This window comes from Sphaerodactylus townsendi, linkage group LG04, assembly GCF_021028975.2.
Source record: "Sphaerodactylus townsendi isolate TG3544 linkage group LG04, MPM_Stown_v2.3, whole genome shotgun sequence".
Taxonomy (NCBI): Eukaryota; Metazoa; Chordata; class Lepidosauria; order Squamata; family Sphaerodactylidae; genus Sphaerodactylus; species Sphaerodactylus townsendi.
In genome coordinates, this window is record NC_059428.1 from 125,417,497 (window position 1) to 125,435,821 (window position 18,325).

Here is an 18,325-nt window from a genome sequence, read left to right on the forward strand (position 1 = left end):
AAGTGCATTCGTCACACATAGCAACCCTGTACTTCCATGATAGTCTCCCATCCCAATACTAACCAGTGCCAACCCTGCTGAGCTTCTTAAATGTGACAAGATCTGGCTAGCCTGAGCTACATAAACTGTACATATAGTTCATGTTCCCAGATATCCTCAGAAAGTCCATGGAGGTCAAATCTGTACTGGCAGAATTGACCTAGGATAGTCTCTGAGTTTTCCTGGAACTCCTCACAGCTCCTGTGTCCAACTCATGTTTGTTCCAGCTTTTCCTCTTCCCATTATATTTTTAAAACCACCAAGGAGGTACACCTATTTCTGTTGTTCTAGGGTGAACACAGGACAAACCTAGTATCATGGGGAATCCTAACCCACCGTGATTCTCCCATTCGTGTCATCAGCCAGTCACGGCTAAGTGTCTTGGCCATGCACAAAACGGGAGACTCACGACTGGCAAAAGTGCACCTTTTTTATTCTTTCCTCTTGCATTCGAAGCCACGACCATGCAATCAATGAGCACATGATTATGTGCTGTTTCTAGCTACATAGAGCCCTGCTTTGTGACAACATGGCTATGTAGCCATAGCATAAAAACAAAACAAAAAAAGGAATGCACGTTCATGTTCCCGATCTAAAGCAACAGCCAATCGGGAATGAGGGGAACACAGAAAAAAAGAGAGCACTGAAGGTGATCCTGCCACTCTGATCATGGATTTCCAACAACAGAGGACCTCGAGCTGCTGTGAGGGAGTTGACTCTGGAATCAAACTTGAGGTAATTGTATTTAGGCGAGATGGTCCCAGTTCAATCCTAGGTCTGGGGCAGCCAACCTATGGCACTCCAGATGTTCATAGACTACAATTCCCATCAGCCCCTGCCAACATGGCCAATTGGCAGGGGCTGATGGAAATTGTAGTCCACGAACATCTGGGGCGTCATAGGTTGGCCATCCCTGTCCTAGGTTGATTCTGCCAGTGGGGAATCAACCGGAATGTCTCAAATATCCTTGATTTGCCCAAGCGACTCTTGCACATCATGGTTTAAACCAACAGCCTAAAAAGCCAACGAGCAGTTCCACAAATGGATAAACATGATGCAAAAGGAATGTTGGCTGAACGATACATGATAGGGTTGGTCAATACTTAAAAAATTCGGTAAAATTCGGATTTGGGTATTTTGGGGCATAAAATGATTTGTATGCCCAAATCCGAATCATAGCCGATTCGGATATGCCCGAAAATTCAGGTAAATCCGAAAAATTCGGGTCCGTTTTATTATTTTTTGAATTTTTGGTATTTTTACACGTTTTGGCCTGCAGGGGGTGCAATTTTAAAGCTAGCAGCACCAAACTTTCAAGGATATCATCCTGGAGACTGTCCTGCGAATGATTCTCCCCAAAGTTTGGTACAGTTTGATTCAGGAACCCGTTATTGAGCCCACTCGAAAGGGGTGCCCCATCCCCATTGTTTCCAATGGAAGCTAACAGGAGATGGGGGCTACACTTTTGAAGGTCCATAACTTTGGACCCCGTGAACCAAACTTCACCAAACTTGGGGAGTATCATAGGGACAGTACTTGTATGATACCCTGAAATTTTGGTGATCAGGTAACTCTAAAACTGCACCCCTCACGAGTCACTTAAAGAAATTTCCCCAGATTCCTGCTCTGTAGTGGCTGGCTGGCTCCATTGCAGCCAATGGGAAATTTCTGTGGGGAGGAGACTATAATGGAGTGCACATTTCTCATGGTAACCCCACAAAACTTTCAGGGTCTCTTCAGGAGAGTCTCTCTTCATGACACCATCCCAGGTTTCCAGTGACCGATTGCTAAGGGGTTCAATGTTTATGGGTAGGGTTCATCTCCCACTGCCCCCATAAGCAAAGTTCCTCCAAACCTGGATGGTGTCATCAAAGAACTCTCTCTGAAGATACCCTGAACATTCAATATTGACTGTACCTTGTGATAAATGTGCACCCCACCCTCCACTTAATTTCCCCATTGACAGCAATGCAGAAGTCACTGCAGAACAAAGAATTTTGGGCAAATTTTGGGGGGTGCCTGCAGGGGTGCATTTTTAGACATATCAGCACCAAAATATCAGGGTATCATCAGGAGACTGTCCTGAAGATACCCTGTAAGAAGTTTTAATTGAGGTTTACCATGAAAAAAATGTGCGCTCCACAGCCCTCTATCAGAAATTCCTATTTGCAGCAATGCAGCTAAGATCACTGCAAGAACAAAGAATCTTGTGCAAATTTCTGGGGGGGTGCCTGCAGGGCGTGCATTTGTAGATGTATCGGTACCAATGGCTATTCAGTCTATCATCAGGAGACACATTGTCCTGATGATACCACTCCAAGATTTGGTGCAGTTGAACGTGGTTCAGGGGGGGCAACTGAGTTATGGACCCCTCAAAGAGGGTAACCCTTCATCTCCTTAGTTCCCATTGGAAAGAATGGAGGAGATAAGGGACACCCCTTTGGGGGGTCCATGCAACTTTAGCAACTTCATAAACTGCACCAAAACTGGAAGGAAAAGTTATCATCGGAGACAGTCTGAATGACTACCCTGAAATTTTGGTGCTTCGATAATGTTTACAAATGCGCTCCCTGTGACAGGCCGCTTTAACGTGAAAAAAACACGCAAGAAAAAATAAAAACGCAGATTCGAGCTGGTGATCGAATCCCCATCGGATTCGAACTGTTAGAAGACCGGACAGCTCAGATTCGGACCCTGCTCGTCCGAATCTGTCCGAATCAGTGTAGATTCGGTAAAAATTCGGATTTGGACTGTCCGAATCTCCAACCCTAAACACGAACAATACAGCTAGTTGTTCACGCCAAGGTTTAAATGTCCAATGTTAACTGCATGCTATCTAGTCCCTGGACAAAGCTGCTAAGTGAAGTGTAGAAGCCGACATGTTCCCCGCTCTGCTCCAGCAAATTGATACAGAAGTACAAGAAAGCGTGTCAGTTTCATACATTGGAGGGGAGGGGGGTAGTACCATACACAACTTTTTTGTGTTTGAGCAAGATGCTGTGCATTACATAATCCCCGCAATATAAGCTACAAAGAGAATTCGTTACACTTTAAACCTCGGCAGAGCGTCGGGGGAAGTCACCACTGGCACTTTTCCAATTTTCCGCAGTGGTGAAGAAGATAGCTCCTGTCTTTATTGTTTTTTCTATGCAGCCACAATAGAATTTGGGTGAGAGATGTAGCAGTCATTCACATTTGCCCCCTTAAGCAGCACGCAAACCCCCCCCAAATCTTATGTCCCTAGTCACCTCCCCCCCATATTAGATAAAATACACAATGCTTTGCATATCAAGCTGCTGCTTACCCCCCACCCACCCCGAGATAAATTAAATTAGATGGAACAGACAAGGAAGGGTCAGAGATATGTCTCTGCACCAGCAGAATTAGGCTATGCCTGTCATAAATTGAACATGGCAGTTTGCCACAGTGTTTCTAATTTCTATTGTGACCCATGTTTTCTGATTCTGGTCTGGTGATGAATGCAAAGTACAGGTCCCGTGGGTAGATTAATCCTACCTTCAAGTCGTAGCTCATCTCAGGCAAACACTCTAAATTTTGCAGCATTGTTTTAGGGAGGGGAAATTTCTTTTTCCAAATTTTTTTTTCAGACCTAGGCAAATGAATTCATTCAGCTGCCTTGTGTTGAATCCCGCTCTCCGATTCTAAAGTTCTATCCAGGCCGATCCTGTATGAAGCAGGGGGTTGGACTTAGATAGTTTGTATGGCCCCTCCAACTCTATGGCCGTTTCCGCATGGAGGTGGAAGGGGTCGGGTCGGCTTAGATGACGCCGACCCGATCCCTCTGGGACCGTTCGCATGAACGGTCCCAGAACCGGCCAGGACGACAGCGCAGAGCTGTGCCGTCGTCAGGGCGACCTTCCTGTCCTGCAGCCCTCCAGCACGTCGCCAAGGCCAGGGGACACGCCCCCCTGCCCTGCGTGACTGCTCTGGGGTCGCAGGGCAGAGAAAGCGTGATCCCCCAGGCCTCGAAGCTGACAGGCGCCCGGAGGAGCCGCAGGACGGAACGTGAGTCGGCCGGAGGACATGGGGGGAGGGAGGGCACCTTGGAGCCACTGCCGTTCGCATGCCAGCGGCTCCAAGCCGCCGTTTTCTGAAAACCTCGTTTCCCAAGCGAGGTTGGAAAACAGCGGCTTCGCACCTGTCAGGCGGAGCGAGGGTGGCACGGCTGCAAAGCAGCTGCACCCCCTGTGCGAACGGCTCCTTGGGGACAGCGTTTTTGCCATCCCCAGGGCGCCATATTCCGCCCGTGCGGAAGGGGCCTATGATTCCTGGATGATTCTAGGAATTGAGTTCTTGGCCCTTCAAGGTCCATACTGGCTGCACAAACTGGCAGCAACCCTCCAATTTTTATGTAAAAGTCTGTCATATTATCCCCTTCTTGACCTTTTAGCAGGAGTTGTTGGGAACTGAAGCTGGGAGCTTTGTATGGCAAGCAAATGCTCCACTGCTGAGTCATTACCTCTGCCTCCTAATAAATTCTCTTATTCTTTTTTTAAAAAAAGAGGATTTTCTCTTTGCAGAGGAATCAGTGCACCTTTTTGTAAGTTGCGATTGCTTAACGTTACACACCACAGGGTGGCGGCCTGGCAGGAGGAAAGAAACATGGCTCGACTCTGAGGCCTCTTCCGCACATGCAGAATAATGCACTTTCAATCCACTTTCACAATTGTTTGCAAGTGGATTTTGCAATTCCGCATGGTAAAATCCAGCTGCAAAGTGCATTGAAAACGGATTGAAAGTGCATTATTCTGCACGTGCAGAAGGGGCCTGAGTTTCCCTGAGAAGATTCTGAAATTCTGCAGGACCTGCCTTTCTGCCCTTTCTCTCTTCCAACTTCTCTGTGATAAAACCAGAACCGACTCAAAACAGACACCCAATTCCCAACAAGACAAAAAGAAATGGATTGTGGGTTTCAGTTAGACTTGACATAAAGGGAAATTCCGAGCATTTCTCTTAATAATACTTGAGTTTGGACGTCCAGTGGTTTCTCAGAGCAGGTCAAAACAGAAAGCAGGAAAGAAAGTGTTCTGCTTCCTAGAGAGTTTCACTTAAAACTCTTAGGAGTTGTGCTAATTTTCCAGTTATTCAGCCTTGCATAAAACCAAATGAACATACAGTTTGGACACAGCAGTAAACAAAAATGTATGTAGAAACAGAAGCTGTAATTAAATGCTGGATTGGGGGGAAAAAAGAGTTACTACTTATGCCAGTAACAAATTCATTTCTGAAATGATGGATCATATTTGTGCTGCCTAAGAGGGACTCCATCGAAGAAATTCAGCTCAATAATTTATTCTTATAGAAATGGCTAAAATGTTTTAAAAGGGAAAAGAGAAAGGACATGATATCCAGGAGACAACTGACCTTTCTGTTGAATAGGTCAGCACGCTTCAGAACCAAGATTTCCCACCACCTGAAGCCCTCAGGGGTATAGAAAAGAACAGCACATTACCTATGCAATGAATTCCCCAAACATCCTTGTTTGCCTTTTCAATCCTCAATGCTTCTGAGGCGGAACTAGGATTTACTATGGTGTCGTCTCTCAGAATGAAGATTAATTGCGAGGAACTTTTCCCCTTGCGATCCACCTGGTTAAATATAACATATGTGGCATCTATTTAAAACAGTTGGTGCTTTTTGTGATTACCACTGATTTTAAAAACAACCCTGAGCAAAATATACATATTAGGGTTCATGGCTTGGAAATACTCAGACATCTGAAGTTAAAAAAGCTCCATAGGGTTAGACCTCCTAGGAAAGCCACAAGAAGGATACGCTGCTAAATTTTCCTCCAGTGGTTGCCGGCTTGCCGCTCCCCAGTGTTCTTCATTATCATAGGGTCAAACTCGATGATACACCACCACTGGCGTAATGCCCATTGGGCAAGGTGGGCAGCTGCCCAGGGCATCACCTTGTGGGGGGGGGCATCAAAATGCTGGGTTCGTTTTTGGGTATTTTTTGTGGTTTTCCATTTTTGGCCTGCAAGGGGCGCAGTTTTTAGGCTAGCGGCACCAAAATTTCAGCATATCATTAGGAGACTGTCCTTATGCTACCCCCCAAGCTTGGTGAGGTTTGGTTCAGGGAATCCAAAGTTATATGGACTCCCAAAAGGGGTGCCTAATATCCCCATTGTTCCCAATGAGGAGCTAATAGAGGAAGATGGGGGACTACAGTTTTCGAGGAGTCCATAACTGAGCACAACCCTGAACAAACTGCCTAAACTTGAAAATCATCAGGGCAGTCACCTGATGAGACCCTGAAAGTTTTGAGACTGTGCCTTCAGAAATGTCCCCCCCAGCCTGCAACCCCCATTGACAGCAATGCAGAAAACTCAATGCAGAACAAAGATTCTTGGGCAGAATTTAGGGGATGTTCTTGCAGGGAGGGCATTCTTGGACGTTATCAGCGCACCAAAGCTTTCAGGGCTATCATCTGGGAGACTGTCATGATGGCACCCCCAAGGTTTGGTGCGAGTTTGAGTTCAGGGGGTCAAAAGAGTTATTGGGACCCCTCAAAGGGTAGCCCCCCCATCTGCTTTAGCAAAGAATGTAGCCCAGGATGGGGGGTACTCCCTTTGAGGGTCCTATAACTTTGAACTTCCCTAAAACTTCAAACTACATAAACTTTAAGGGGGTACCATAAGGACAGTTTCCAGAATGATACCCTGACACGTTTTGGTGCGATACATCTAAAATGCTTGCCCCCCTATCAGGAACATCCCAGAAATTTGCCCAAGAATCTTTGTTCTGCATTGAGTTTTCTGTATTTCTATCAATGGGGGTTGCAGGCTGGGGGGGCACATTTCTAAAGTCACAGTCTCAAAACTTTCAGGATCTCATTAAGAGACTGCCCTAATGATATCCCCCAGGTTTGGTGCAGTTTGGTTCAGGGGGGGCAAAGTTATGGACCCTCAAAACTGTAGCCCCATCTCCTATTAGCTCCCATTGGAAACAATGGGGGATGGGGCACCCCCTTTGGGAGTCCATAACTTTGGACTCCTTGAACCAAACCTCACCAAACTTGGGGAGTAGCATAAGGACAGTCTCCTGATGATATACTGAAACTTTGGTGCTGATATGTCTAAAAATGTCACCCCCTGTAGGCACCAATATCCTGGTGCAAAAAAAAATTGGTTGTGGTGGAGTGGCCGCCCATGGGGGGGGGGGGGCATCCAACTCAGGTTTTGCCCAGGGCTACAGTTTGCCCAGGGCTACCTCGTTACGCCCCTGTACACCACAGTGGTGCAATGACCATTTTAGAGTTTAGTTTTTAACCTTTCAAAATATCCATGGGGCCCCCAGTTTTGCTGGGGATTGTGATGGTGGTGGGGATGAGTGGTTCACATCTCTACCAACTCCATTTTCAGGAACCTTGAAAATAGCACAAAGGAGGCATGATGCCCTTGCTCACACTGCCATGGTTCCCAGTGAGGTCATCCCCACCCAAGCATGGTAAACATTATTTAAAAAAAACAAATTCTATAATGGTGCTATGCTGCCATGGTGGACTCAGGGATGCATTAGCATGCAGTTTGGCCTCCAAATCCTCTCAATATGGACAGTTGCATTAGAAGAAGAGGAGTTTGGATTTATACCCCACCTTTCTCTCCTGTAAGGAGACTCAAGGTGGCCTACAAACTCCTTTCCCTTCCTCTCCCTACAGCAGACACCTTGTGAGGTAGGTGGGGCTGAGAGAGTTCTGAGAGAACTGTAGCTGGCCCAAGGTCACCCAGCAGGAATGTAGGAGTGCAGAAAATCATCTGGTTCACCAGATAAGCCTCAGCCACTCAGGTGGAGGAGTGGAGAATCAAACCCGGCTCTCCAGATTAGAATCCACCTGCTCTTAATCACTATACCACGCTGGCTGTCAGAATGACATCAGAATAGCTAGTAGCCTTTAATAGAGCTCTCCATAAATTTCTCAAAGCCCCCTTTAAAGTTTTCTAAACTAATGACCACTGCCATGTGGTGGCAATTTCCCAAAGTATATAGTTTTGTAGGTCTTGGATATTTTCCAAACAAGGCCTGTTGCCACCACACCAACCAATATAGTACAACTCTCATTGGGCCATCAGATATCAGGCATTCCTATAGTTTCTCTGCCCCAGTTCCTTGGCAACAGCCATCCTTCTAACCCCTCCCCTACCAGGTCCTTTCCAGATTTTTTTAAAAATTTGGCAATTGATGGTGGGAGGAAAAAAATGTCAGAGTGAGTCACTTCGCATGCCAGGGCATTTGGGGGCACGTAGAGTGGTGACGGGGGATGGTGCCATGGCAGTGCACCCACACTGCCTCTAAGGGGGATTCAGGCAGCACAGTCATGTGAAAAACCCCACATGGAAGACTGACATAAGCAGCACTTTTGGGTGGTGTAAGTTGACTGCTGGAGTAGAGGGTATTTCTGGGCTGAAAGCCCATTGGAAACTGACCAAAGTCAGTTCCGTTTCCAGGAATGATTAATAGAATTCTCTATTCTAATCTAACTAGTGGGGGCAGGGACAGAGATACTGTCTGCATGTCTTCCTACATGGTGCAAGATGGAAACATGGAAAAAAATGGAAGCAGCAGGAAGGAAGGAAATTCCCTGAGAGCAGCAATCTGTGCATCAAAGGGATAGTGTCAGAACAGTAGAGAAAAGGTGCTCGGTGTCTTGACCCCTCTAGCTATTTGACTCACTGATAAGTCCCTCTCTGTTATTGAGGCTGGAGACAGCGGAATGCCCTTCACTTCCCACATATGGTTCCACTTCTTCCTCTCTCTCTCTTTTCTGTGTAATGTTTAACACAAAGAACATGCTACTAAAGCTCACAATACTGTGGAAGGTCCCATATTTCTTCCCATTATTGAAGGATGAGGATGACAGTGGAAGAGACACACATGTGTTTTGTCATTCAGTATTTGTGTTGGACATCATTGAACATATACACTGTCACAGCAGCTCCATTAAAAATGATAACCTAGTTGTGAGTCCTTAACTGGAGGTGCAGACTGACTCAGTCTCTTCAGATCTTGGAAGTTCAATTGGGTTGGACCTGGTTTATACTTAGATTGGAGACCACCAAGGGTTGGTATACAGAAGTAGAGGATGACAAACCAACCCAATTTGTCTCTTGTCTCAAAAAACCAGGATGGCTGTGACTTAATGGCACTTTCCACCAGCCGTTACGAGTGAATTGCTGCATCAGTTTGTTCTGCTGGGACTACTAAACTGTGCCCTCAGTTGGTGAGAACACAAAGCCAGTTCTGCTGTTGAGGGCATTGACCCATTAAGCAGACTTGCATACTGACCTTCCAAGCGATGCAAGTTTACTCTTTGCTCTAAGAGTAACACCAGTCTTTGAATTACTTCCATTTATTCTGTTTGGTTCCATTGTGGTTCTTCAAAAATAATGTCAAATCAAAACATGGGATCTTTGTCAGCGATATGAAAATTTACAGCTGACTTTTATTTCTGTTATTTTTACTGATTTTTTTAAATGCATGGGAAATGTCCCTTAAATGTCCCATGTCAATATCAGAAATAAAACAAGCACTATTTTTTTTACTGATTAAAGCTACCACAGAATACCATTAGCAAACTCAAAGCAGGAATGTTTAGCAGTTATATAAAATGTAATTCATGAATGTGTACCTGATTCTCTCTGTTTCTTTCTTTTTGCTTCCCTTGGACAGACTTGTTCTTAGTTCGGTTTCTGACTACTTTGCGGCCATGTTTACCAGTGATGTTTGTGAAGCCAAGCAAGAGGAAATCAAAATGGAAGGCATTGACCCCAGTGCACTGTGGGACCTTGTTCAATTCGCATATACAGGTACTGTAGTACATTAAAATAGTTTCTCCAATGAATGGCATTAATACTGGTTCATTAGCTCTTTCTTTTAACATAAATCATGCTATTCAAACTTTTTAATTGGTTTGCCCCAGGAAGTTTGCTCTGAAGGCTCCAATCCTTGGTGCCTTTTTATCCCCAAAAGTACATAGTTGTGCTCAACTGGCCTGCTGATTCTGGCAATATGTAGTTTTCCTTCTCTTCCTCCTCCTTCTGAAGTAGCTATCTTTAAAGATATGCAGTCACCCACTAGCTTTTTAGAGGACTCCCATTGAAAAGCATTGGAACCATGGAGGAATGGGTGGTATACCTGTATGGGGCAAGCTTCAGCAAATGGATGCAGAGGGAATCCCTTCAGCAGCACGCAAAATATCAGGTGCAAGCTGAGGGGGAAACTGACCAGAGAGCTTCATGGTCAGACATCTCCTGAGCTCTGAATTCCACACTCCCAGGCAGGGGACGTCTTGCAGGAGCTTTAAGAAAAAAAGGTGCACTTCAAAACATTTTTTTAAAAAAGACACCTGGAGCTGAAATAAGGCATCTGGAGGACATCTTGGGGAAAAAGCTGTGTGGAATTCCTTCCCCAGATACTTTTTTTAGGTCCTCAAGAAGTCTTATTTGACCTATGTGGAACAGACCCCTGCATAAACAAAAACTGTGGGGAAAACCTACTGCTTGACTACTGGAATATATGATCTCTCTTTCTCTCCCTCTCTTTCTCTCTCCTGCACTACAAATACCAATGCATACACATATATAAGCTAATTATAATATTATATAGATCTATAATACATCTATAGCATACATGCATACTCAATACATCTTGTCATCTGTAGTTCCACACTGCTTCTATAACTGTGTTGCCTCCACAAATGTATATTCAGTGTGTCTCCCTAATCGTAAAAAAATAATAATCTTGGAGGCTCCAATGGAAAATGCGTGAAAGGCCCTGGAAAGTACTTCCATTCTACAATACGGACAGCTTAGATAGGCTATTCCTGGGAGAGTTCCTATTGGGAAGGCATTTTCTAGTTTACTCACCTGAGCTATGGATGCCTGCCATGCACAGCTGTGCAAAAGAATGATGCCCTTGATCCCTTTAGTGGTTGAGTTAGCTACTCTTTTGATTCGAGAGCATTGGATCAATAGGCACGTGCTCTCTATGAATGAATTGCAGGCTGCATAATTGTATAATCCCCGTATAATTAGACAGCTGCCTCCTGCTTGTCGATCTGGAGTGAGCTTTATTGTGAGGCCACAGAAGCCCCCTTATGTATACACTGCTTTGAATTCCTCTTCTGTTTACAAAGTGATGTTATGCTGTCATGCTTTTATTGGAAGGGTATGTCTTGGTAAAGATCAAGTAGTGTCCTGTTATGCCTAAATCTGAAAAATACCAATTTTTTTTGTGGGAGGAAGGAAGGAAGGAAGGAAGGAAGGAAGGAAGGAAGGAAGGAAGGAAGGAAGGAAGGAAGGAAGGAAGGAAGGAAGGAAGGAAGGAAGGAAGGAAGGAAGGAAGGAAGGAAGGAAGGAAGGAAGGAAGGAAGGAATAGGAAAATTCACATTCATTTAATGGGCATGTTCAGAATAATTGATTCTTTGTTCCCAGATTGAAAGGTTTTGGGGTTTTTTAAGTTTAGATTTTTAATACAATCAATGCTAAAAGCTATAAAGTATTTCAGAAGTTTTCCTAATATGTGAATTTTCTTAAATTTTCCTAAATTTTCACCTAATAGCATTTTAAGCATTTTTTTATTGTCATTGTGCACGCACAACGAAATTTGAAAGGACACAATCCAAATGTGTCCAACGTACTGAATGGCTTGCTTCTTCATGCCGTGTGTCATGTGTGCTGTCAAGTTTCTTCAATGAATTAATGTCCTCTAAAACAGTCTATCATTAACAGCCTTGCTCAGGTCTTGCCAACTGAAGGCTTTCATTGAGTCAATCCAGTTCACCTGGTTCCAGGGCAGGAGCTAGGGGGAACTGAGCCCGGGGCATGCGTGCGTCCTGGGGCCTCACCATGCCCCCGACCAGCCACCCACCCACCCATCATGTCATGCCATGCCATGCCATGCCCCTAGAACACCCCTGCCATTCCCCCACCATGTCCCCACATCAGCGCATGCCTGGTGCATTGTGCACCCCCCTGGCCCCTTGGCACTACGCCACTGCCTGGGACCTTCCTCTTTTCCCACTGCCTTTGAGTTTTCCTAGTATTATAGTCTTTACCAGTGACTCTTGTCTTCTCATGATGTGACAAGTACAACAGTCTCAGTTTAGTCATTCTAGCTTCTATAGTTGAAATTCAGGTTTGATTTGATCTAGATCCATAACACTCTCTTCCAACATTACATTTCAAAAGAATCTATTTTCTTCCTGTCAGCTTTTTTCATAGTCCAACTTTCACACCCATATATATCAATGGGGAATACTATGGCATAAATTAACTTGACCTTAGTTGCTAGTGGCACATCCTTACACTAAGGAATCTTTTCTAGCTCCTTCATGGCTGCCCTTACCAGTCTCAATCTCCCTCTGATTTCTTGGTTGCAGCCCCTCCTTTGCTTGATGATGGAAGCAACAATATAGTGGTTGAGGAAATGCCTTTGAGTTGTATGTACGGCCAAAAGTGTCTTGGTGTTGTGTTGCTTCACAACATTGAAAATGAGTTCTTATGTCAGGGAATTGGGGTAGGGTTACTTACTTCTGTGAGTCCTGGTGTTCTTCCAGATTTACCACCGATCTCCAGTCAACAGAGATCAGTACTGGTCTTTTTCAGTACCACAGCTAAAATTTCCACCACACTGGTGGAAATTCCAAGTGGGTCTAGAGATCTCCTGGTATTACAATTGAGCTCCAGGCTTCAGGAATAAGTTCCCCTGGAAAAAGGCAGTGGCTTAGAAGGGTGGACTCTACGGCATTGTACCCTACTGAGGACTTTCCCCTCCCCAAAACCCATTATTTTCAGGCTCTGCCACCAAAATCTCCAGGTATTTCCAAGCCCAGAACCAGCAGGCGTAGCATGGAAGGGAAGAGAGAATGGACAGCATGGAATAAGTCTCCTTATGCAAGCAATGTTGCCATTGCAACTGTTTTTATACTCCCAGCAGCCATCAAAACAAAACTGGTAATTCTCCCAATGGTGAAGCAGCCTGAGCATTTGTGCTTCTACACGAGGTTCGCGGCACAACAGAGAAGAGGGAATGAAAATTTTCAGGCTGAAGACCAATGTGTAGAGGCCTCACAAAACATTCACTGTGCCCATCTTCACTAAGGAACTGTCAGAAAGAACATGGCCCTGAAGTAGAGAGCCATCAGGGGAGATCTTCGTTTTGTTCAGGTCATCAGTGCTGAGGGCCACATGTGCTGGATCACAGAGATTCTGCAGGGAAGCAAACCTAGTTTGGTGCACTGTTTCTCTGTTCCATGTGGACTTTGGATTCCTGCACATAACAGCTGGCTGCAGAGGTGCTCCTTTGAGCAAATATTTCCCCTCCAAAGAGATTACCAGCACTTTCAACTTTTAAATCATTGGCCACGTGCTGGCAAGAGGAGAGAACCCTTGGATTCAGATAACCTGGTCAGCTGTGTGCCTCCTTTCCAATATGCTTCAGTGCCTGCAAGGGTGGGGAAAAAACTAGATGTTTTGATCCACACACAGAAATGTTTTTATATAGCACTGCAAAGAACAGTTCTGCAAAGAACAGTATACACAGATACACACACATATATTTAAAAATAGCCAGTCTCAGATTGCTGATTTAGAAGGCTAAGTAATTGGTATTCTTGGGGAAAGAAGCATAAATTGCAGCAATATGTTATTTATACATGTGCATAATACATAGCATTTGAATCAAACTGGCACTCTTAATGAAACTGTAATTTCATTTGCGTCGTAATGAAACCTCGGTATTGCGTTTACATAATAAAACAACATATAGCGATCCCATTATAACAAGGGAATGTTTGAACAAATATCTTAATATTCAATTAAACACTTAATGGGATGGAAAGAAATTCAGTTAACGCCAACATTACAATATATATGCATATATTTTGTTCAGACTAAACCGGCAATACTTTATTCGTTGCATCCCAACGTTTGATTCATTTTGTGGAGGGCACTGCTTGGTCACAGAGGCGTTACCATTTCCTTGTTGAGAAATGTTTTGCAATTTCAAGATTTAATTTTCGACTCCAGTTTCCCCTACAAGGACAGCATACCCTATTTCAGCTGTAACCTTATCAGTTCAGTCCAGAGTGTGACATTCTGTTGGTAACATACGCATTTGTGGAAACCTCATTTATTGTGAAAGTCACCAGTGAGCGCAGGTCATTTTTTATGCCATCACAGGACACTAATGAGTATTAAGGAACTAGGTACCTGTTATAATGTAATGACTACAAGTGTATCAGAGCCATTCAAAAGGAGGGAGAAACACATTCCTTGGGAAATGGAATCACTAGTTGGGAAAGAAGTGGCAGGAAATGATTGAAGGGATAATCAGTCTTTTGCCTGCCTGCCATTTCCCCTTCCAAATTACCTGCCTCCAACCCCCTGGGATTTTTGCCCTTGTATTGGAAACTTTGCAGGTGCTGGTGAAAGAACCACTGGATACTCTTTGGAGAAGGGAAATGGAAATCTTTGCAGTTTTATTATCAATTCCTTTCCTAATTATCGCCAGCATAGAGTTTGCCTTTTTCACAGCTGCCATGCATTGAGTTGACATTCCCAAGTATTTGGAGGAGCTAAATGGTCAGTCGCAAAAAGAAGGAAGTTGAACGTAATCCCGTGTATCTTTAAAAACAACAAAAATTGCATGAAGACATTAATTTTTAACAACTGCATGGGGGCAAAAGTCATGTTAAATTACTAGACAGCTGCCAGCCCAAATGTGCACGGATATATGGATCTGCCTGCCTGATACACTGTATTATTCTTATCAAAAGGATTCTTGCTTCCTTTTTGCTTAGGATGTCTCATCCTGGGGCTCTTTCAGCAGCATACAATAGGCCAAGCACCTAGCCATGGTGCAACCTCTGCTTGGGCAGGTCTTGCCCTGGGCTCAATTTTCATTCTCTACCCCTCTGGCCTAGTGGAACAACTCTTGTCTTACAGGCCCTGCAGACCTGCATTAGATCCTGAAGGGCCCTGGTCTCACTAGACAGAGTGTACCACCAAACTGGAGCCAGAACTGAAAAGGCCCTGGCTCTGGTTGAGATTCTCTAGGACCAGGGACCACCAGGAAGATATTGGTTGAAGACAGATGCACTCTTTGGGGAATGTACCAGGAGAGATAGGTATGCAGGCCCTGTTTATTTCCCTCACAAAAAAACCTTGCCCTCCCCATGATTAATTCAAGAATTTCCCAACCTGGAGATGGCAGCAAAGATTTAGAATCTTTTACATTGTAGTTTACAAACATGAAGTCCTAACATGATAAAGCCTATGAGAATCTTGGAGCATCTTTATGCCATCTTGCTCCTATGAATACAGAAAGAGGATTAAACAGATTCATGGAAGATAGGTCTATCAGTGGCTACTAGCCATGGTGAATACAGGCAACCTCCACATTCAAAGGCAGTAAATCTCTGGCTGATTATACTCTGGTGCTTTGCTCTGCTGTGTAGGTACATTTCCTTCAGGGCAGAGTTTTCATTGCAGACATGCTCAGACTTATAGCACAGCAGATCCTGGAAGCCACACAGTTCCTGAGAAAGTGGGCAAACCCTAATGTTTTCCCTGACTACATCATCTCCACTCCTCTCTGCCTTCCCTGATTCACTCCTTGCAGACATTTCTGGCAGATTGACAGTCAGCTTTGACCCTAATGGGCCATCGCAGTAACTGTGCTCAATAAAACAACTTTAAAAATTAAAGGGTTTTTTTTAAAAGTCACAATCTTGTGACCAACCGGGAGTGACTCGGAAATGGGGGACATGCAAACTATGCGGCAGGCACTTCCTCAAATATAAATGGAGAAAGGTGAGAAGAGCCCACTGCAACCCCACCATGGAGTGAAGAGCCTTGAGGAAAGTGTTCCATGCATAATGAGCCTCTGAGTGCTTTGCCCTGCAGGAGGCAACCTTCCTAATGCCGCGACCCTTTCATACAGTTCCTCATGTTGTGGTGTCCCCCAACCCTAACATTTATCCATTTTACAGATGGAGAACACTGATGCAGAGAGTCTTAGGCAACCACTCCCAGGTTGAGAACCACTGCTCTATGCCCTGATGTTGATCCTCCAAAGGAACAGGATCTTATTGATGTTTTTCTTACACCACTCCATTTTGTTGCTGAGTCATGTGGAAGAATGGCAAAAGACTGACACTGAAAGTATGCTGGGAATCAGCAGGTTCCTTACCCAATAGAAAGTCAGTCAAATGCACAGATTACGTTGAATTAGGGTTCGCTAACTCCAGGGTGAGAAATTTCTGGAGATTTGGGGAAAGGTGAAGCAGGGGAGGAGTTTCAGTAGGTATAATTCAAGTCAAGTATTTATTGTTTGAGCCATTGGCTATAGCAATACAGAGAGTAGGTATAATAACAGGATCCATCCTCCAAAACAGTCATTTGCTCTAGAGGAATCTTTACAAATCCAGATCTCCCAGTTCCCCTTGCAAGTTGTCAAGTTCATGTTGAAATTAATAAGCATTAACAACATTGAACAAAAGAAAATTCACAAGACTTCATTTGGAAGAAGAAAGAACCACAGATTTTCTTTTTAATACCTAGTCATCCGTTTCTAAAATCAATCTGGGGCTTGGTTCTAACATTTATCTGCCTCCTTTGCCTGAATGAGGCCATTTTGATTATTATTTGACCACTTTATCATGTGGGTATTGGGCAGTGGTAAATGTTATAAGTACAGTCTATTCATTTAAAAACCTGTCCACTATGACAAAGAAGAATACTAACAATACAGTCAAGTGCAGTTATTCTAGTGTAAGCTAATCTTTCATTGAGCTCCAAGTTTTTTAAAAAAACTCTCTACAGGATTGCATTATTAGTGCCATTTATATTCTGCTCTTATCAAGGTGACACAGATGAATAACATTGGTATTCATGATGGGAGTACATCATAAAGATGTAACTTTTTTTGCACAATCAATAGCTACAAAATTTGCTAGTAATGGAGCTTTAATATATATACTATAAAGGTCTGCTGAACATTCGTTTTATGCTTTTGTTGTAAACGTTTATTGATTGTGATAAAAGTCTTACAGAATGATAGTCTTAGGTTTCATCTTTTGGTTAGACTTGATAGAACTTGTATCTGGTTGCATAGTACCAACAGGATATAAAGTTAAAGTAGATGCATATGTATCACAGGGGGATTTGCAGGTTCCATCCCCCCCCCCCCCAAATATATATATAATATCATATATATATATATATGAGACCTGGAGATCTTCTGGAATTACAACTGATCTCCAGATGACGGAGATCAGTTTCCCTGCAAAAAATGGATGCTTTGGATGGTAGAATTTATGGAATCATACCCTGCTGAGGCCCATTCCATTGTCCTTCCCAGGCTCCACCCTAAAATCTCTAGGGATTTCCCAGCCTGCAGCTAGCAAGCCTATATTTTGCCATTGAATTTCTGATTTATATTTTGTTAAAAGCTAGCATCTAGCCCTTTTTGTTGAAGAGATATAAGGGAAAATGAGCAGCCTATTTTTTTTCCAGATTGTCTGGAAGGAATGGAGGCGGAGAAACAATGAGTGAACTGAAGTCATGTTGATCCCATCTGTTCCACCTTTTTCTCCCTTTGTTTCCTTCTACTATAGTTTTGTGGTGGGTTGCCTGTTTAATTGGCCAACCCAGAAAGCCTCTGGGTAAGCAGGCCTGGTATGTTAATAGGAAGAAAAACAGGCCACTATAACTGGTATGGTTGCCAGCTCTGGGCTGGGAAATACTTGGAGATTTGGAAGGTGGAACCTGAGAAGAGCAGGGCTTGGTGAGGGGAGGGACTTTGGTTGGGCATAATGCCATAGAGTCCACTCTCCAAAGCGGCCATTTTCTCCAGGTGAACTGATCTCTTCACCTGCAAATCAGCTGCACTGGTGGGAGATTTCCAGCTACCAACTGGAGGCTCCATAAGGAAAGAAAGGTAGGTACACCTGAAAGTTATTAAAAAAAATCTGTACCCTTAAGGCTCAAGTACTGTGAAACAGTTCCCTTAAATAATGCTTAACAAATGCATAGGTATCACTTCACAATAACATTTTTACTCCAGCAATAATTGTTATGCCCTTGCAATGATATAACTCAAACAAAAAACTCTGTATACATTGGATATAAGATAAGTATGAAATATACAAGGGGCTAGTCAAACCCAGGTTAGGTGATTGTGAACATCTGTGTCTCACAGCACTTGAGCCTTAAAGGTACAGAATATTCCCTTTTTTCACTTTTTTTGGTCTTCTGGTAAA

The 18,325-nt window shown here is 43.9% G+C and overlaps 1 protein-coding gene across 1 annotated transcript in view; it reads left to right on the forward strand.

The window, feature by feature from the left end:
- Positions 1 to 18,325, forward strand: part of KLHL1 (kelch like family member 1) — a 244,326-nt gene that overhangs the window by 57,454 nt on the left and 168,547 nt on the right. Inside the window, exon 4 of the mRNA XM_048494120.1 lies at positions 9,732 to 9,868. Coding sequence (XP_048350077.1) covers positions 9,732 to 9,868 — 137 coding nt within the window. The remainder of the gene's footprint in view (positions 1 to 9,731; positions 9,869 to 18,325) is intronic.